This window comes from Myxocyprinus asiaticus, chromosome 24 (genome assembly GCF_019703515.2).
Source record: "Myxocyprinus asiaticus isolate MX2 ecotype Aquarium Trade chromosome 24, UBuf_Myxa_2, whole genome shotgun sequence".
Taxonomy (NCBI): Eukaryota; Metazoa; Chordata; class Actinopteri; order Cypriniformes; family Catostomidae; genus Myxocyprinus; species Myxocyprinus asiaticus.
The window spans coordinates 41,107,259-41,129,013 of NC_059367.1; the positions used below are offsets into that span (position 1 = coordinate 41,107,259).

A 21,755-nucleotide genomic window follows, 5' to 3' on the forward strand; every position below is an offset into this window, starting at 1 on the left:
CGGCAGGAGGCACGAGGGGGCAGCACCACCCCCGGTCAACAACTGAATGGTCCGGCGTCTGGGGCGTTCTCATTTACAATCACCACCACCACCCCCCCCCCCCCCCCCCGCGGTCAACAACTTTGGGGGAGTGATGAAGCGGGTTTCGCCCAGGACACCATATAAGCTAGAACTGCTACTGCTTTCCACACCCTCAGTATTAGCAGATTTCAGCACAATGTGTGGACTTTTCAGACGACCCCTTACCCACCATATAAAACATTTCCAACTTATATCAATGTTAAATTAACAATCTGGAATGATTTTGCCGTGACGCCATCTGACCAGCTTACGGGACAAATCATGTCCCATATCGATTCGATGCAGTACGGGATGCATCATTTACGATCCCGTATGAGCCAAGTGTGGATGGAGAAAATCGTGAGTTTATCGGGAGGAATTGTAAATGTTAATGTTAGCGTTTGTCTGCCGCAAGCCCACGGATGCATTGCAAGAGATGTGAAGAATGTGAGCTGCTCTATGAAGGTGGTGTATTTGGACACAAGCAGGAAGGAGAAATGCATTCTACCATAATAATTGCGATTGCGAGCCTGCAAAGACGCAAATTATACGTCATCACAAGTGGTTCACTTCTGCGATTTGGTACGACTGCGTTCAAATCAGCAGCGAACCGTAGGCTACCAGAGTTCAAATGAACCGTAACCCTGACCACCTTTTTTAAGTGGACTTGGTGCGGTTCCCGTGCGCGCACCCGAGTTCGGAAAACAGCGTTCACTTTATCCAAACGAACCGAACTTTGACATCATTCGACCCCGGTGCGCACCATAAGTGCTAGTGTGAAAGCACCCTATCAGGTAAATCTTTTCCCCGCCACAAGCAATGCACCAGACTCCAGCCCAATAGGCGGCGGAAATTCACCATAAACTGGCTTGGAAACCAGTTATAACCATAGAAGAAGACCCAGAAGTTCGGTTGTCCAGGATAACAGCAGTAATGTTTACCTGATGTGTGTTTTAAAAGTGAATATGCCTTCGTGTTCAGCTTACAAATGCACTAATCGCTACTCACGAGGCTCCAGTGTCAAGTTTCATCGGTAAGTTTGTTGTTATTTCATTTTTGTAGCCCGGTTTGATCGTCCAGGCCACATTGTCAAGTAAAACCTCTGCTTTGGTTGTTTATTTTTACAGAGTTGTCAAATGTCAACCAAGTTTAACTGACCTATGAAAAAAAGAACCCCTTTAAAACCTTCATGTGCAGTATAGTTACATGGAAAATTTAAGTAGTGAATTCATTTCGTACTTGAATAAGATGTACTAAAACTTAGACATATAATGTGATTATTAGAGATAGACTGTTAACGCATCCAACACATTAGCCTACAGTATGACTTGGATTTGGATATTCATGTTAGTAACTATTGTAACTTAAAAAATGAATGTTGTTGTTGAAGAATTTCTGTAAAAGGATACGTCAGACTCTCAGAAACATATTCGTAGAAATGTAATATATGTGTTCATGTTGGCTTCACAATTTTTTTTTAAAAACGTTTATTGCATGTAGTTTTTTACAAAATTGATTTAATGACTAAAATGTCATGTGGTGTAACCATCAAGTAAAATTGATTAAAATATTTCCCTCGCACCTTGAGTGAAAACAAATTAATCATTCATTTAAAAAAGTTTCCAAACTTAATCTGAAAAATATTTATTACAAATATCATGAATTGTTAAGTCAAGAATATCAAGAAGTTAACTCGGGGTTACATCAAATGCCTTTTTATAACAATGTCAAAATATTCATATTTAATGATAGGACAAAATAATAGTTTTGGTACACCACACTAACAGTCTTGAGGGTCTAATAAGGTTTTGTTTTGTCACATGACAACACAATGACTTCCTACATGTTGGTCACACCACATTAATTTGATATGCTGAACAAAAGTTTTTCAAATATTAATCATATATATAAAATGTTTGACTGCTTAAGTAATAATAAAGTATTATTCTGGACTAGTCATGCCACCATTTCTTTTTTTTTTTCAAGAATAACAGCTTTTCATGACACTAATGGCTACACCACATGACTTTTGGAGTTTAAGACCCAGAAAAAAAATACCTAAATGACTTTGAATTCAGTAATTGAAAACATGTACACCATAGAAGAGGTGTATTCAAGTAATTGTGCAAATTGCATTTTTAATCTGTTTTTGAATATTTTATTAGTTTCTGGACAAAAAAAATGTCTTGTCAAATGTTATTGACCCATGTCCTGCAGAAAGCAATCCTCTCTCTCTCTCTCTCTCTCACACACACACACACACACACACACACACACACACACACAGATTCCCTTTAGGTGATAGCAGTAGGCTTCAGCGCTGGCTGGTGAACCTCCGATGGGACAACTGGAAGCCAACTCCATTTTCCCGTATATGTTCCCTGCACTTTGAAGAGAACTGTTTCTTCACAAACGGGCAAGGCCAAGTGCGCCTCACTAAAACTGCTGTGCCCACCATCTTTTCATTCCCTGAGCATTTGCAGAAGAAGGTACGATGCACCAGGTTAAGACAGACGAGTTTGGAAAGGACTCCACCAGTTAGCAAAGAAGCAAGAGGACACAATGATCCACTTCATGGATTTAGTTTAGATCATACATATAGCCTCACCGAGGATGCTAGTTTGACTGACTCCAACGGCAAAAAAGATTGCAGTGAAACTGCGGAGTTTGATAAAGAGGAAGTTGTTTTGGAGCCTGACATGGCTGAAGGGAGCAGAACCTCTGAGATTTACCCCAGCGAACAATGTGGCGTTTCAGTTAGCCGCAAACCTTCAGTTTGTTCTTACACGAATCATACCTGCACGGTGGATGAATCGCCAGAGACCCTGAAGCGCATTCTGGCCTTGACCCAGGAGAAGCTTAAAGCTTGCAGGAAACGGTTGAAAATGCGTGGTGCCCAGATTAGACGGTTAAAGAAAAAAGTGTCTTTACTGTCCTCTAACCGGCACTCCAGAAGCGAAAGAGAAATGCTTTTCAGGTAAGCAACAGTAACATAGAATATAAGCAAGCATGCACATTTGCTATATTTGGGAAGGTATTTTATAAAAAGAGAAAATATTGAAAAATAGTCGTTGTTTCAATATTCTGTGAAACACCAAAAAATAAGTATTGGTTGATATGAAAGTAAGGTAAGTATTGTTGCAGGTAGGGATTTTCTATTGTGTAGGTTAAAGGAAGTTCACCCAAAATGAAAAGGAATGGGGACTAGGTTTGTCAAGCTCCAAAATGAGTGCATAGAGACATAGAGAATGCTGCGAAAAACAAAAAACAACCAATGAGTGGCAGTTCTGTGTGTGAAAATGCCTTGTTGATGACAGAGGTCAATGGAGAATGGCCAGACTGGTTCTAGCTGACCGAAAGGCTACTGTAACTTTTTTTTCACACCATTCTCTTTACACTCTAGACTAGAGACTGTTGCGTGTGAAAATCCCAGGGGATCAGCAGTTATAGAAATACTCACACCAGCCCGTCTGGCACCAACAATCATGCCACAGTCTAAATCACTGAGATCACATTTTTCCCTATTCTGATGTTTGATGTGAACATTAATTGAAGCTCCTGACCTGTATCTTCATGATTCTATACATAACACTGCTGCCACACGATTGGCTGATTAGATCATCGCATGAATAAGTAGGTGTACAGGTGTACCCAATAAAGTGGCCGGTGAGTGTATATCGTTATCATGATAAGATTTTGGTCATATCGCCCATCCCTACATTGACCCCTCCTCAACATTACAAGCTGTGTATTTTATTCTGTTGCTGACATGACATGCAGTGTGCAAGCTGTCAATTGATTAATTGACGATCGATAAGCTTAATCGTTCAAATGATAAATGACGATTACTCATTAACATCCCTAAATGAAAGTGAAGTGCATGGTGACTGAGGTCAGCAACATTTTGCCTGACATCTCCTTTTATGTTTCAAGAAAGAAAGTAATACGGTTTGGAACAACATAAGAGTAAGTAATGACAGATTTTTTCCTTTTTGGGTGAATTATACCTTTAAATATCCCTGATGTAGAGTATTTCTGTTGCATAAGAACTAATAAGACATAAATGCAGTTAATTTGCAATTCACAAAAGGGTGTAAATGTTTTAGTAGAGGAAATGGTAATATTTTGTTCTGAAAATTAATGTCACCCTTCATTTCTCCACAGCTGAAAGGTTCTGGATTGTGGACTTCAGTCTAATCCAACATACAGAGCCAAGAGATGTTCAAAACCTTTGGCTTGAACCTTCAAGCCAGCCCGTTTTATCCAAGACCGGACAAATCTCGCACATGTTGGGAATGACGTTTTCACCTTGGACTTTCAAGGTTTTGTTACATGTTGAAAAGTTTGAAATGTATAGATGTTTATAGTGTATGTTCTGTACAGTTTTTGGTTGTTACATTACTTTTACTTTTCTACTCATGAATTTATGCACTCCTTGCAGAATCTGCAAGATGTGAATCATTTAAAAAAAGAGGGTCATAAAAATGCTTTTGTTTTGTTAGTTCTGCCAAGATGAAGCTATTTGACAAATACTGCACAAAATGATAAATGAAAACACAAATTACCCTGTTCAAAAAGTTTACACACCCTTAAAGAAATGGTTCACCCAAAAATGAAACTTCTCTCATCATTTACTCAATCACATTCCGTCCCAGATGTGTATAACTTTCTTTCTTCTGCTGATCACAAGTGAAGATGCACTGCCTGGCCCAAAAAAAAGTTGCATACTCTAATATTTCGTTGGACTGCCTTTAGCTTTGATTACGGCACACATTCGTCATGGCATTGTTTCGACAACCTTATGCAACATCACAACATTTATTTCCATCCAGAGTTGCATTACTTTTTGGACGAAATCTTGTATTGACCACGGAAGAGTCGAACCACTCCGTAAAGTCTTCTCCGGCACATCCCAAAGACTTAATGGGATTAAGGTCAGGACTCTGTGGTGGCTAATTCATGTGTGAAAATTATTCCTCATGCTCCCTGAACCACTCTTTCACAATTTGAGCCAAATTAATCTTGGCATTGCCATCCTGGAATATGCCCATGCTGTCAGGGAAGAAAAAAATCCATTGATGGGATAACCTGGCCGTTCAGTACATTCAGGTTGTCAGCTGACTTCATTTTATTGCTGCATAATGTTGCTGAGCCTAGACCTGACCAATAGAAGCAACCCCAGATCATCACACTGCGTTAAATCCAAACTTTTTTTTTGGCCAGGCAGTGTAGTAGAATGCTTTAAGCACACAATTAAGTCAGGGGGTGTATCAGAGACAGGCTGTGACTGGGACCAGTGCCACCATACCTGGTCGTGCACTGGGAGGTCTCACAAGCTGCTCACCTTTAAAGCTGCTCTTCAGGGCATTGGACGTCCTGAAGGTGGCACTGTCACTCTGACTAAATCTTGTTTACCTCTTAATATAGAAAAAATATGGAGCTCTGTGCCTGAAGTACTGAAAGAATTCCAAGACTTGAGAATAATAATAATGACCACAGAGACAGTAATATTGTTTATGCCATGATGTTTCTTCATTCAACATACTGTATGGCAACATGGACACAGATCTTCCTTAAGCCTGTTGAGACACTATATAAGCAAGCTCTAAAGGTATTTAATTTGAGTTTGCACATAAAAAAAAACAGGTGCTTTAAATGATATACAACTGGTACTTTTAAAAACAATTTACAAATGTAAATGAAATGGCCTTGATGATCAACACTCCTGTGGTCATCTGGTTTTCCACACAATTTTGCCAACTCCCAGTCTTGCCATTGCAGCTTCCACTCTGAGGTGAGGACGGCTGTGAGCGTTCTGATGTTGTTGAGATCTCAACTAAAGGAATGGTTCTCCATCGCTGCCTGTTCTGAGCCCTCCGGTTCTGGTACGGAGGGTTCAGTAGAGGGGTTTGAGGGTTCCACTGCTCCTGAGCTGCATAGACTTGCAACCTGCAAAGAACATAACCCATGACATGTAGCAAGGTGTCATTTTCAGAGCTTCCTTTATTACATTTAAAGCTGAAATGATACATTCTATTAATAAAAAAATGCACTCAAAGATGCTATAGATGCCAGTAAAAATAATCTCCAATTTTAAAACGACCACAGATATGCAAGACATCTCATGGCTTGACCAGAAACAGAATGTGTCTCTTCTGACGTGGCCTAGCACAAAGCAGAATTCTTCATCTGACCTGGTCCCCTGCTCTTCCATTTCAGCCTCATCATGGACCTGCTTGATGGTCTTGGGACCCAGAGCATCTCTTTGAGGAGGGGAAAACAAAATTAGGACTATAATAACATCTATTACCTTGAGTTCCACATACCTACACTATTTAACACTGAAAAACACACACAACTCACCAGTCACTGGTCCATGAATGGACCTGCCTAATATTGTGTAGGTCCCCCTCGTGCCGCCAAAACAGCGCCAACCCGCATCTCAGAATAACATTCTGAGATGCTATTCTTCTGCTGATCTCCTGGGATTTTCACGCACAACAGTCTCTGGAATTTACTCAGAATGATGCCAGAAACAAAAAACATCCAGTGAGCGGTAGTTCTGTGGACGGAAATGCCTTGTTGATGAGAGAGGTCAACAGAGAATGGACAGACTGGTTCGAACTAACAGAGTCTACGATAACTCAGATAACCACTCTGAATATCAGCTGATTTATCGCCACGCTGATATATCGGTAGACAGGGCCGGCCCTTCCTACAGGCAATATAGGCGACCGCCTGGGGCCCCGACGTGTCTGAAGGGGCCCCGTGAACACGTGCATAGTATATGAACAAGTCATAGAATTTAAAACAGTGATGACTTTTAATTTGAAACTCTCCACAGTCCAATGGTTTCCAGAGCGCTTACATGCTGGATAGCATGCAACCTGATCATCTAACACAAATCACAATGACGGTGAAAACAAAAAACATCATATTATGTATAAAATGAGCACTGAATAATCACAAAAAGACAAATAACTGAAAGTGACAAGAAATAAAATAACAGCAGTGTATCTAAAATTGGCAAGAAGTAAAGCTAAGCAGTACACACTAATCTGCATAATTTATTCATAACACAAAACATTGCTGGGAACTAGAGCGCGGCTTCTTTTCACAGTATTATTAGACAGGAAGGAATTCAGACAATACCGATATAAAGACGAAAAAAAAACTCAGTGAAAATATGAGCAATTAATCTGGAAAATAACCAAACCATCCTATCTGCAAAGATGTCAGCTCTCTAAAAGGTATGCTTTTTCTTTACATTTGTTTACAAATATATATTTCGAGGTGTTGTGTTAATAGGCCCTTTTTAAAATATGTAATTTTATTTATAAATAATTATACATTATACATTGCTGTAGTTACCTTATTTTCCCTGATGTTTTAACTTTTATTAATTTTTGCACACATTCTGGCCAACTTTTTGTTTTCATTGATTTTGTTGCTCTAAATAAACATTTCAAGCATTTTCAGCAGAATTTAAAATGGTGACATGTCAAAGCACCTAAAATACACATATTCCCTTATGCATGCATGTACATTTTAACCTGACCTAATTTCACCTAGGGCCCCACTAACCCACAGGCCAGCCCTGTCGGTCGACCACTAACTGCAGCCTTACAGGTATGTGTGTTAGTATGTGTGCTGCATCTGTCTTTCACCTGTGTAAAAGCATTGTAGTGTTTACCTGGGTAAAGGTGTTTGTGTGTGCTGGGAAGCTTCCTGGTGTTGCTGGTACTCTCTGACCCACTCTGTCTAAACACTCTTCTCCCTTCCAGCCAGAGAGCTATAGCCTCTGACTTCGGTCTCTGAGCTTTATATTTTGGTGGAGATAATACTCTTTAAAAATATCATATTAGCTAAATGACCCCATGCAACATGTTATCCAAGCAATGCCTGTATGCATCATTTCTATATTATCTAATAGTGTCTAAATTAATCTTATAGTGTCAATAAGGCAAAGATGAGGAAATAATATAAGCATACCTTTGGCCCGCAGAGACCACGTCCGTAGAGCTAACTGAGCTTCATTTATTGTCTTCTTAACACAGAACATGTCTGCTACGTTGATCAAGTCCCTGTTATGTGTCCAAAGCAATATTGTTACTTAACAAATGTCAGAAAGTGGAAATGATTAAAGTTTTACTGCTGTTTTATGCAGTGAGCAAATAATAAAATGATCAACGTTATTAAAACAATTTTTATAGTTCTTCTCCCAACAAAAATGGTCTTTTGTCAAAACTTTAATCTTTTTATATACAAAGATTAAGAAAAATATCTTTTAATATTATTTTTATTAGAGGTTGACAAATAGTGGATTTTTCCAAAAATGATAACTTAGTTGGAGAAAAGGCAGATAACCGATTATTCAGATTACTGTTTATTAAATCTACATTTAGAATGTAAAAAAAAATTCTTAGTCTTTCTTTACTAAGACGGGCACTGACAAAGAGGCTACAAGAGTCCAAAATGAATAAAACCTCATGCACAGTTTATAGTGAAAACAAAATCCCACTAATAACCAGATAAACGAAGATTTGGTGCATAACATAGGACTATACACAAGTCCAAAATACACTTACTTATTTAGGGACTCTTATTTTGAAATGACGGAGACTTGGCTTCATTACAATGCGCTATACTTAAATATTTACCAAATTATATCCTATATATTTACCAGATTAGAGATTTTGTGTTTGTGTATAAATATATATACTGTATAAATGCAGCATTTTATTATTATTTACAAGATATGAAGTTAGAGACACGATATAGTTGCATTTTTTTAACATTCGCTTAAATTTAGAACACTTGATTTACCTAATCAATATAACAAAATATGCACTGATGTGAGGTTTAATATATGAATGAATATTATCAATGATGAAAGATCTAGATACAGTAAATCCCCACAAGGTGTCAGTAACCTAGTTCCCATCCACTTTTCGTGCTATTTTGTTATCAACAAAAATATTTTTGCGAAATTTGCCGTCTTCTGCCTATTTACATTCAAATGGCCTTTTATCTGCCCTTAATCCGTTTCCATACAGAAATGTGTGTATATCGATAATTGTGTACCTTTCGCCTCCCAGAGGTCCCTAATTTTTGGTAGTTGGTAAAATGGGGAGAGTATTGAGACAATTCGTTGAAATTAGCCAGCTTACTGTCATTTTGATTTCACAAATAAACGCAATCAGAAGATGAGGAATTGCAATCAAAAGGGAACAGTTGCCCTTCTGATAGGACTGTAATATTGGTCCTGATGTTGCGCCTATCTCAGGTTTCCACATGTTCTGGCCCTGTTCCAGCTGGCAACCTGCTGTGTGCATAGCTATAAAAAAAAAAAAAAAGATGCGGTGTAATTTCAGGGTTTAGATATGATGCATTCCTGATATTCAATAGGCTATTATGAACAATCATCAAATCTAATGCATTACCATCACAACTGCATTATGTCCCGCATATTTGTCCAGTGACTTTTAACGACTACTGAACTTGATTGTCATCTAAAATTAATTTTAGCGTCATAATGGAATTTGCATTTTCTGAAGAAGCTCAGCAAATGCGATCCGAGGTAAAGGGTTAGATTTAAAATATTTAAATGTTTTAAAATGTTCAAAAGCTCATTTTCTGAAAGTGAACTCAGCATTAGACAAATAGTTCTGATAGTTTATAGTCTTGAAAAAAATTTAGAACATTCTGAGAATGTCATTCAGCCAACTTTTTTCATCTACAGAATAGGGTAAGGCTAATTTAAGTTTGTGTAAAGAAAAGGCAATTATTTTTTCATTTGGTAATTTAATGCTTTATTCATTTGTTAATTTAATGTAATACAGGGAATTTTGCCAGCATTTTTTCAAAAGCTAAACAATAATTTTATAGAATTGAGTTATATGTTAGTGTTCCAAAAAAGCACATTGAATCTTTTCTCCTAGTATTGTGTATTTATTTTATTTATTTATTTATTTATTTATTTTATTTTCTCCCCCTTTTTTATTCCCAATTTGGAATGCCCAATTCCCAGTGCGCTCTATGTCCTCATGGTGGCATAGTGACTCGCCTCAATCCGGGTTGCGGAGGACGAATGTCAGTTGCCTCCGCATCTGAGACAGTCAATCCGTGCATCTTATCATGTGGCTTGTTGAGCGTGTTACCACAGAGACGTAGCGCGTGTGGAGGCCCACGCTATTCTCCATGGCATCCACGCACAACTCACCACGTGCCCCACCGAGAGCGAGAACCACACATTATAGCGACCATGAGGAGGTTACCCCATGTGACTCTACCCTCCCTAGCAACCGGGCCAATTTGGTTGCTTAGGAGACCTGGCTGGAGTCACTCAGCACGCCCTGGATTTGAACTCGTGACTCCAGGTGTGGTAGTCAGCGTCAATACTCGCTGAGCTACCCAGGCCCTCTAGGGTGCAGTTGTGTTAAACCCCCCCCCCCCCCACGCCATAGTTGGAAGCATCCGTCGATACAAATGTGGGAAGAGAGGGGTCGAATAATGCGAGGACCGGCCTTTCAGCAAGCAGAGCTTTCAGTTCTTTGAAGCTGCAATAAGCAGACCTAGTCCATTCAAACGTAGTTTCCATTGTTTCTCAGGAGCGCGCGCAACGGCCTCGCTACAAAAGCAAAAGTGGGCAGGAATTTACTGTACTACAAAATCGGTCGCAAGAATGATCGTAGAGAAGCTATGTCATGCAGGGCAGGGGCTTCAATGATTGTTTTCATGTGCTCACTATCCAGAGAAAGTCAGTTTTTGGAAATTATATGCCGCAGAGGCTGCCGAAAAGCACACTTCTGACAAACGCTGCATGACATGTCGCATCATGAATAGCCTGAGTAACGCCATAAACAGTTATGTCGTCCAGATAGTTCTGCACTCCTATGCCTTACAGCACAACTCCCATCATTTTCTGGAATGCAGGTGGCACAGAGGCAAGACCGTACGGTAGTCGGCAGTATCTGAAGAGGCCGTCGTGAGCTATTAATGCTGTGATGTCCCGGCTGTCCTCGTGCAAGGTATGCTGATGATAAGCAGGCTAGGTCAACTGTAATGAATACTGGTGCTCCCCTAAGTTCACTCTGGAGTTCATCCATGTGCAACAGAGGGTGACTGTCAATGATCAGAGCCTTGTTCGGTTCATGCAGATCAAAACATAGGCATATTTTATTTTACCCCTCTTCTTTGCAGTAACCACAATAGGCGAAACCCACTGAGAAGAGTCAATCTTTTCGATGATGCCTCTTTGTAACAGTGAGTTCAATTCTGTGGACAGAGCTTGTCGGACTGAGAAAGGAAGTCTGAGGAGCTTTTGATGAGCAGGAATGGCATTAGGTCGGATTGTAGGCTTATGAATATAGCCTTTCACACAGCCCACCAGAACATCTGGAGCTGTACTAGTCTCACTGACAACTGCATTATCATCTGATGGAAGAGCAGTATTGAATTGGAAGGAGCAGTTCAGGGCTCGGATTAAATCCATACCCATCAAGGCAGAGCCACCTCTGACAATGGGTCAGAGCATCATTCAGTAAAATACTCGCTGAGCTACCCAGGCCCCCTGGTTATTGTCCAATATTAATGATTTTTCTAATTAATCGTTAATGGTCAATATTGAATACTTATTGTCCGATAAGCAAATGGTTGTCATCATGTTCGTTGTGCACAGGGTTGGGAAGGTTACTTTTAAAAAAGTATTCCTTTACAGTTTACAGAATACATGCTGTAAAATGTCATTTGTAATGTATTCTGTTAGATTACTCAAGGGCAGTAACATATTCTAAATACTTTGGATGACTTCTTCAGCACTTGCAGGTTTTTTCACTTGTTTTGACTATAAACAAGTAAATAATACACTAAAGTAAAGAAAATACACTTCACTGTAAAAATACATTATCTGTATTTTTACTTGCTACTCAAGTAATTTGTCTTATTTTAAGGATTTTTATATATTTTTACAGGGAAAAAATATTTAAATTCTCATTATTAATAACATTTTTGCAGTACATCTTTTCCATAATATCAAAGGTCTTACTAGAGAAAAAAAGTTATGCTCTTACATGACTTTTCTTCATAGAATTCATTATAAAATATAACCGTGCCTGGTAACAGATGCATGTAAAGGCAAGAAATAGCATATTAGCTTAGCATAGAGCTAAATGTTCATATGACAATTTACACAAGGTTAACTATTTTTGCTGCTCAAACTTCGAAACCCCACAGAGTGTACACAACGACATCATTATCTGATCGTATGTGGATTCTGTTCATAGAAAGAGGTAGAAAATATATTATTTGTAGATTTCTATACAATGTTAAAGGCTACATTGGTATTTATTGGATTTGTTTCATCTGTCAAAGTGTTTCTAAATGTTTTTTTTGTTAAGCTGCAGAAACATGATGTTGCTCCTCTATCAGGCTTCCAAGGGAAAGTTCCTCAATGACGTCATATCCACCTTTTCACTCACAACAATGTGAAAGCACTCGTATGATGAAACAAATCATAAGTGTTTCACCGCTGTTCAAAAGCTCCTTGGATTGCATCATTTATATGGATACATGTTTTTCAACTGAATAGACTACATATTAAATAAAATAAATGACAATAAAAGGCAAAGTAATCTCTTCAGTAATCAAAATACTTTTTTGAATGTAACTGTACTCTGATTACCAATGATTTAAATTGTATCTGTAGTAGTGAAATACAGTTAATTATATTTAGTATTTTAAATACGTAATCCCGTTATATGTATTCTGTTACTCCCTAACCCTGGTTGTGCAGACTTGAAGCACCATAATGAAGGTGTGCAGTGATTGTCACTCACATTGTTTGTCTTGTCTCAACTGCTGTAAGAATGCTTTGGCTCTCAGGTGGAGTGTGTGTTGTACTCTGATGTTGGTGAGCCGCTGCTGAACACAAATGATTCTCCACTGACACAAACACACACTCAAAAGTCTGTACTGCTCAAAGAACAGAGCCGATGCCTTCCTCTCTTTACATGCCTGCACACACCTCTGCCACACTAAAAACACCCAACAACACACACATATGCTTGTGTCATGGAAGAAGTTTCTTATAGCTTTTTTTGTACATCAAACGTTTCCTATAGTTAATAGAATGTATAGTTTAAGTAAAATATTTTAGCTTTCCACAAAAATATGAGCAGTTCATGAGAACATGAAAATGTTTGAGGTTTAATACAATTAAGCTCTATGGACAGCATCTGTGTTATTTCAAATCATGAATAGTAATCAAGGCTGCATCCGATAGCTAAAGCAGATGCCTTGCTACTTTGCTGCCTAATCAGTTAATGGCCTAACAACAGCATTTCTGTATAAATGTACCTCTTATGGAAACTGGTCTCAGAACAGTTTAAAGGTGTGTTCACACTTGTAGTTCGGTTCTCTTTGTTCTGTTGGTCCAGACCAAAAAAGAAAATGATACATTTAGTCCTGGTTCGCTTAGAGTTCACTCTGGCATTTTTAAAACCAAACCTGATGATACAAAACAAAAGGCATAAGGATAAGGTTACAACCTGATTGGACAGCTTTTATGACGTATATTTTGCGACGGAACTTGCCAAACATCCAAAACAATGCTGGCTGCTGGGCTAAATGCACTCGTTGGATTTATGTATATATGGTGGTATTTTTACCAGCTGAGAACAAACGAAGAGCTAATAAAATGTGTAAAGGAGTCAAAATAGCACCAGGAATTCCTCCATTGCACACACAAACGAAGATATGCTGCAAGGACGGCTGAGGCGGTTCCGACGCCTGTACTGAACTGTAATGGGCAACATACCTCCTATGATGGGAAGAACCAGGTATGCAGTAAAGGTCAGTAAAGGCTAATTACTTCCTGTTATTGGTCCATTTAGACGTCTTTGGTCCATGCTGCATTCATATATCAGTCGAACTGCACCAGAGTTCGTTTGGAAGCGGAGCGAGACCCACTATTCAGGGTGTCTCGGTCCACTTGTTTGGTGCGCACCAAGGTTCAGATGGCAGCGTTCACACTTGTTCAAATGAATCGCACTAACAGAGCAATCGCACCAGAGTTAGTTTTAATCGAACCAAACCTGCCAAGTGTGAACACACCCTAAAATACTTTTTCATCCTACCTCCACATTTTCCAGCTTTCAGACACAGACACTTGTTTATAGTAATGCATTTACAATTGAAGTATAGGGAGCAAGACAGCAACTCATATTTTTGTTAATGTGCTTATATTAATTCCTCCAAACACGCATGCACACCGCATGAGTTGTAAAGTTGTCTAAATCATCTTTATAGTGGTAGGGCTACTGTTCTATGTGGATACACTTCTGGATATGTTTAATTACTGTGGGTGGATTTGTATCTGTAAACCGTCCCTTTCTAGAGGTCGTGGCCATGTGTTTTACTGTTCCCTTCTGCATATTGCGGCACCGTTTTGTGGCCCCCTTCATATCACAGCCCAGTCTGGCATATCGTGGCCCTGTTTCTCAGCTGGTCTCCCGATGGCCAATTCGCCCCTGATGTCATGTGTAAAGTCTTGTGGCTATACTTGTGAAACAGTGTGTAATTGTGTAAACATTGCATTGCTCCTTTTACTTTCATCAAATGCATTACTCCAAATGTGATTTTTGCTTGCTTTGACAAACTGAAAGACTCGTTTGTGAACGACTTTGTGCTACAGATGCTGTCGTCAGAGAACCCAAAAGATTAATTTAAAACATGAATATGGCATCTCATATTCTTTAGTTAGTAATTGATGCTTCTATGATTAATCACGTCACCACTTTGTATGATTTAGAACCACTTAAAAATATTACAGAATAATGAGGTGTCCTAAAATTGCAGCCTTGTGATACTGAGTGATTTACCTGTTGTGTAGTGTGAAAGCAGAGACAGCTCGAGCAGTCTATTACTGTCTTACACATGTGACCCATGCGGTAAAACTCATCTTCAGTCTGTGTCTCTCCATTCTGCTCTCCATCCATTCCACAGCACACTTCTGCTTTGCTGCCCCATAGCCTACAACACACATACAAACATGAGGCTTCAAAGCTTACTGCAACAACAACAACAACAACAACAAAAAAACAGCCAGCTGCTTCACCTTATGAATGGCTGGTCATTATTAGTTCAGGTTTGGTTATAGGACTAGACAGAAGTACTTTTCAATGTAAATATTACGGATTGTCATGTCATGTCCTTCTTCGTGTCACTTCCATGGCATGGGTATGAAGCGAAGATAAGCAGGTTAACTTGTTTAGCTGGTTTTAGTGTTAATCTCGTCAACAGTATTCTAACAAAAATGTTCATTGATGAAGGTTTTTTATTTTTATTTTGTCAACGATACAAAGACAAGACAACAAAAGCAGCATGGTGATAATCAAACAGTTTTAAATAAGTAATATTAATTTAGTATTTTCATTATGCTCTATTATTTTAGGAGAGCAGGTTTTCAGGACATATACTAATATATATATATATATATATATATATATATATATATATATATATATATATATATATATATATATATTATACAGTTGTGCTCAAAAGTTTGCATACCCTGGCAGAAATTGTGAAATTTTGGCATTGATTTTGAAAATATGACTGATCATGTCTTTTATTTAAGGATAGTGATCATATGAAGCCATTTATTATCACATTGTTGTTTGGCTCCTTTATAAATCATAATGATAACAGAAATCACCCAAATGGCCCTGATCAAAAGTTTACATACCCTTGAATGTTTGGCCTTGTTACAGACACACAAGGAGACACACACAGGTTTAAATGGCAATTAAAGGTTAATTTCCCACACCTGTGGCTTTTTAAATTGCAATTAGTGTCTGTGTATAAATAGCCAATAAGTTTGTTAGCTCTCACGTGGATGCACTGATCAGGCTAGATACTGAGCAATGGGGAGCAGAAAAGAACTGTCAAAAGACCTGCGTAACAAGGTAATGGAACTTTATAAAGATGGAAAAGGATATAAAAAGATACCCAAAGCCTTGAAAATGCCAGTCAGTACTGTTCAATCACTTATTAAGAAGTGGAAAATTTGGGGATCTCTTGATACCAAGCCAAGGTCAGGTAGACCAAGAAAGATTTCAGCCACAACTGCCAGAAGAATTGTTCGGGATACAAAGAAAAACCCACAGGTAACCTCAGGAGAAATACAGGCTGCTCTGGAAAAAGACGGTGTGGTTGTTTCAAGTAGCACAATACGACGATACTTGAACAAAAATGAGCTGCATGGTCGAGTTGCCAGAAAGAAGCATTTACTGTGGCAATGTCACAAAAAAGCCCGGTTACAGTATGCCCGACAACACCTTGACATGCCTCACAGTTTCTGGCACACTGTAATTTGGAGTGACGAGACCAAAATAGAGCTTTATGTTCACAACCATAAGCGCTATGTTTGGAGAGGGGTCAACAAGGCCTATAGTGAAAAGAATACCATCCCCACAGTGAAGCATGGTGATGGCTCACTGATGTTTTGGGGATGTGTGAGCTCTAAAGGCACGGGGAATCTTGTGAAAATTGATGGCAAGATGAATGCAGCATGTTATCAGAAAATACTGGCAGACAATTTGCATTCTTCTGCACGAAAGCTGCGCATGGGACGCTCTTGGACTTTCCAGCATGACAATGACCCTAAGCACAAGGCCAAGTTGACCCTCCAGTGGTTACAGCAGAAAAAGGTGAAAGTTCTGGAGTGGCCATCACAGTCTCCTGACCTTAATATCATCGAGCCACTCTGGGGAGATCTCAAACGTGTGGTTCATGCAAGACAACCAAAAACTTTGCATGAGCTGGAGGCATTTTGCCAAGACGAATGGGCAGCTATACCACCTGCAAGAATTTGGGGCCTCATAGACAACTATTACAAAAGACTGCACACTGTCATTGATGCTAAAGGGGGCAATACACAGTATTAAGAACTAATACTGTGATAGTTACAAGTGTATTACCTGTAAACACAAACTGAAGGGCAAATATTCCTTAAAATACACTAAAAAATAACAGATTTTGTATAAGCCTCTACATGCTAATATAGATCAGAACAGATTTTGCTCCCATTAATAATCTTAAAGGGATTATTTTTATTTTTTTTAGTACTTTATTTTTTCCCTGGGGGTCCATTTAAAGGGTTAAAAGATGTTTTGGACCGAAAACTGCCATGTTTTGTGATATTCATGACAATTTTCCACCATCTCTCTGACCCTTAGAATAAAATAAAAACATTTTGCTGCTGTTTTAAAGACCTCCATGTGCACTTCTGCAGTCAATTATTAATCTTACAGTTCAATATCCTTTTAGTTTTAAAAATTTCCCACCAAAAATCTACTAAGTTTATTAAATGAATACATGACTTGTATTATACATAGCTAACTAATTTTGTCATTATATTTATTCTGTATAGCCAATGGGGAACTAGCTCCCCCAGCTGAGCCTAAGACCCCCCCCCCTTTTTAAGGCATGATTTTCAATTACGCTTTTCAATAAAACTGCTCAACGAGAACTTTACAAACATTAAATGATATTATTTTCTGTAAAGCTGCTTTGAAACGATGTGTACTGTGAAAAGTGCTACACAAACAAAAATTACTTGACCTCTATGTACAGGTAAATGCAGATTTGCTGTCAGATCCAGTTTAGTTAGTTTAGCAATTTAGGACTGATGCGCCATTCCTCCATAACAGCCTATTTACAAAGCCTGTGTTACATTGTGACAGTGATATTGTTAAAAATAAACTTCAGCCACTTGTTTCTAACACTGGGATCCTTTGAAAGAATGCAGACTATGCAGACTTCGCAAGGATTTGAGAAACAAGACATTTTTGCAACCTAAGCAAGATAAATGGTCTTGCTTTTGGACTGGGCAAGAGGTTTTGAGTTACGGTATGTTTTCATAGTACATTTAACTCTTCTATCTCAAAAAGGAAAATTTGATTCCTCATAAAATTACTTCTTAAGCATATTGTATTCCTGAGACAAATCCATGACATCTACTTAATATTCCATCTTTACCAGTGTGCTCCTTGTACAGAAGCAGTGTCTGAGAAGCATGGTTTTATGGGTCAGCACAGCATGTTGTTCCAACATGTGTTTCCTGTGTCTCAGTCAAAGCGCCTGTCTCCACTGAATGACAGCGTGAGAGAGCAGCCCTCTCTCCTGTTCAAACACAGAAAAACAACAGATCAACTTTAAAGTACAAAGCTTAATGTTAGACTTTATGAAATACAGTTGCAAGAAAAAGTATGTGAATTAGTATTGGAATTATCTTGTACCTATGTACCTATACATTTGGTTTGATCTTCATCTAAGCTACAAAAATGAACAAACACAATCTGTGTTAACTAATAACACAAATTATTGTTGTGCTTGTACATATTGAATACATCATTCAAACATTCACAGTGTAGGTTGTATAAAGTATGTGAACCCTTAGGCTAATGACATCAACAAAACATCAACGCTGCTTCGGGGACTGGACCACTTGCCATCATTGAGGGGAAAAATAAATTTAAGATATCCTACAGGATAATGTCAGGGTGGCTGTGCACCAGCTGAAACTCAGTAGAAGTTGGGTGATGCAGCAGGACAATGACCCTAAACATCGAAGTAAATCCACTAGAGAATCCACCTTTTGAAATGGCCCAGTCAGAGCCCAGATCTTAACCCAATAGAGATGCTGTGGAATGACCTGAAGAGAGCCATTCACACCAGACATCCTAAGAATATGGCTGAGCTGAAGCAAGAATGATCCAAAATTCCTTCTGAAATTTTGTGGTTGAGGTTATTGCTGCCAAAGGAGGATTGACCAGTTATTAAATCCTATGGTTCGCTTACATTTTCCACAGCACTGTGAATGTTTAATGAGATGTAAAAACATGAAAGATTATAATTGTTTGTGTTGTTAGCTTAAGCATATTGTGTTTGTCTATATTTGTGACTTTGATGAAGATGAGATCACATTTTATGGCCAATTAATGTTGAAAACCAGCTAATTCTAAAGGGTTCACATACTATTTCTTGCCAATGTAGTTCACACATTTACTCTTCGGTGTAGCACAAATGGAGTTATAAATGAGTGTGGACTGAAGCTGTCAAGCTCCAAAAAATCCTTAAGTCTTGTGCTCTATTTGCCAAATCCTCCAAGTAATATGATAGCTTTTTGTAAGGAACAGACAAATTTTAAATTCACTGAAAATCTTCCCCTCCACCATAGCTCTAAAATCCTATTAGCATTCATGTATGTTTAAACAGCATAAAGTCAGTCATGATGATCAGTCATAGAACCAATGACGTTTAATAACATTCACGTCAAACTTGGTGCGACACATCTTGATGCACTTCATTTAAATGTTTGTAAACAACTAAAATGTAAGAACTACGACAGAGAAGATTTAACTAACGAATAACAAATTACATTTTGGTCTGTTCTTCACACAAAGCTATCGTTAAGTCGTAAAGTCAGAAGACTTTAGTGTACGAGTCATACTAGATTATTGTGATGCATTACTGGGAGGATGTTCAGCAAGATCAATAAATAAACTTCAATTGGTTCAAAATGCAGCTGCCAGAGTGCTGACGAGAACCAAGGAATATGATCATATTAGCCCCATTTTATCATCGTTGCATTAGCTACCTGTTAAATTTCGTATTCATTTTAAAATTCTGTTACATACTACGTACAAAGCTTTGAATGGTCTAGCTCCACAGTACTTAAGTGACCTTCCACCATGCTATATTTCATCATGTTCATTACGATCGTAAAATTCTGGATCCTTTTCCTATTTGGCTCCTAAACTATGGAATAGTCTCCCTAACACTGTTCGAGATGCAGACACACTCACTGAGTTTAAGTCTAGACCAAAGACTCATCTATTTAGCCAGGCATACACCTAATTTATCCATGAACTCACAATTAGGCTGCTGTAGTTAGGTCTGCCAGAACCGGAAACATTTCTCAGAACTCTGCAATAAACTGAATGGCATCTATGCTGATATTATTCTATTTGTTTTCCTGTCTCAACCTCAGGATTTATACCAGAGCTGGCCAGCTCCAGCTCCGTTCCTACTTGGTGTCGGACTCCACTGCTATGTGTTGTTGAGTGATGATGACAAACTACAGCTGGTACTAGCCAGACATCACTTCAGTTTCAGAGGATGAACTGATGCCAACTCCTACTGTAAGACATTGGATACTTCATAAGCCACTGCCTGAACCTTTGACTTAGGATGGACCCCACCTAACCTCACCGAGATGACCTGCAGGTTGAACCATGATGCACCTCACTGATCTCTGCCTGCATCACCTTTGTCTATTGATGGACTACACTCTTGAAATGAAATACATAGACTATCAATTAAATACCAACAAAAGACTTCATCAGCCAATTAACAAAGGACAATGCATCTATGTGAACTTCTGCAGTTAATCCAGGATGGACTTCAAAGACATTAGTCATTAATCTTACAGTTAATACAAAATCTTTGTTTAAACACTGGCCCTTAACACTTACTTAGTTTACAAATTTTAATCAGGATTTGCACTGCACACAAATAACTAATATTGGCATTATATTCATGTTGTTAGCCAGAGGGGAACTGGCCCCCACAGTGAGCCTGGTTTCTCCCAAGGTTATTTTTCTCCATTAACCAACATTTTATGGAGTTTTGTGTTCCTTGCCACAGTCGTCATTGGCTTGTTCACTGGAGTTCTAAATAAAATTATTATTTAATTATTTCTTTTTATACTCAATTTGCAATCATATTTAATCAAACTACACAATGATGACTCTGAGACTTTATAGATATTACAGTTTCATTTTCTGTTAAAGCATGATTTTCTGTAAAGCTGCTTTGAAACGATGCGTGTTGTGAAAAGTGCTATACAAATAAAAATGACTTGACTCATATGGACTATTTATATGATGCTTTTGTCTCAGTTTTGGAACTTGGCAGCTTCGGTCCCCATTCATGTTCAATGTATGGAAAATAAAAAAATCTCCTTTTGTATTCTAAGTAAAAAAGAAAAAAAAAGAAAAAAGCATACGATTTCAATTCCAGTCAATTCATCACACAAAGTGTCTTCAGAAGACTTGAAATATAGCACATGAGTTGTATGGGTAGCTTATGGAGCTTTTATGTCAATTTGTAGCTTGACAGTCACAGTCCCCATTCATTTTTATTTTAAGGAACCAACTAGCTTGGTGGCTCAGTGGTTAAGGCTCTGGGTTGCTGATCAGAAGGTTGGGGGCTCAAGCCCCAGCACTGCCAAGATGCCACTGTTGGGCCCTTGAGCAAGGCCCTTGACCCTATCTGCTCCAGGGGTGCTGTATCATGGCTGACCCTGCACTCTGACCCCAGCTCATCTGGGAGATGTGAAAAAAAGAATTTCACTGTATATGTGCAAATGTATAATGTGTGAAAAATAAATATAATTAAAAAAAAAATCTTATGTTTTCTACAGTAGAAAGAAAATTATACAGGCAGTGCACCAGACTGCGAATAATATGGTCGCAAATGCAACCAAGAATAATTGATTGAGACCATAATTTAAAATCGAATTGTCACTGGCGACAGTCAGGTTGTGCGTTCATATGCGGTTTCGTCAGATATTATCTTGAGAGTTACTGAATTCATATTTCAGTGTATCTTGTGCTGCTTTTCATCTG

At 38.5% G+C, this 21,755-nt stretch overlaps 1 protein-coding gene across 1 annotated transcript; it reads left to right on the top strand.

Moving 5' to 3' along the window:
• Positions 1 to 122: 122 nt before the first annotated feature.
• On the top strand, positions 123 to 6,112 carry si:ch211-40k21.9 (THAP domain-containing protein). The gene is made up of 3 exons (XM_051652520.1): positions 123 to 1,093; positions 2,348 to 3,037; positions 4,225 to 6,112. The coding sequence occupies exons 1-3, from the start codon at positions 1,005 to 1,007 to the stop codon at positions 4,226 to 4,228; spliced, it is 783 nt and encodes a 260-aa protein (XP_051508480.1). The 5' UTR covers positions 123 to 1,004; the 3' UTR covers positions 4,229 to 6,112.
• The last annotated feature ends 15,643 nt before the right edge of the window (positions 6,113 to 21,755 follow it).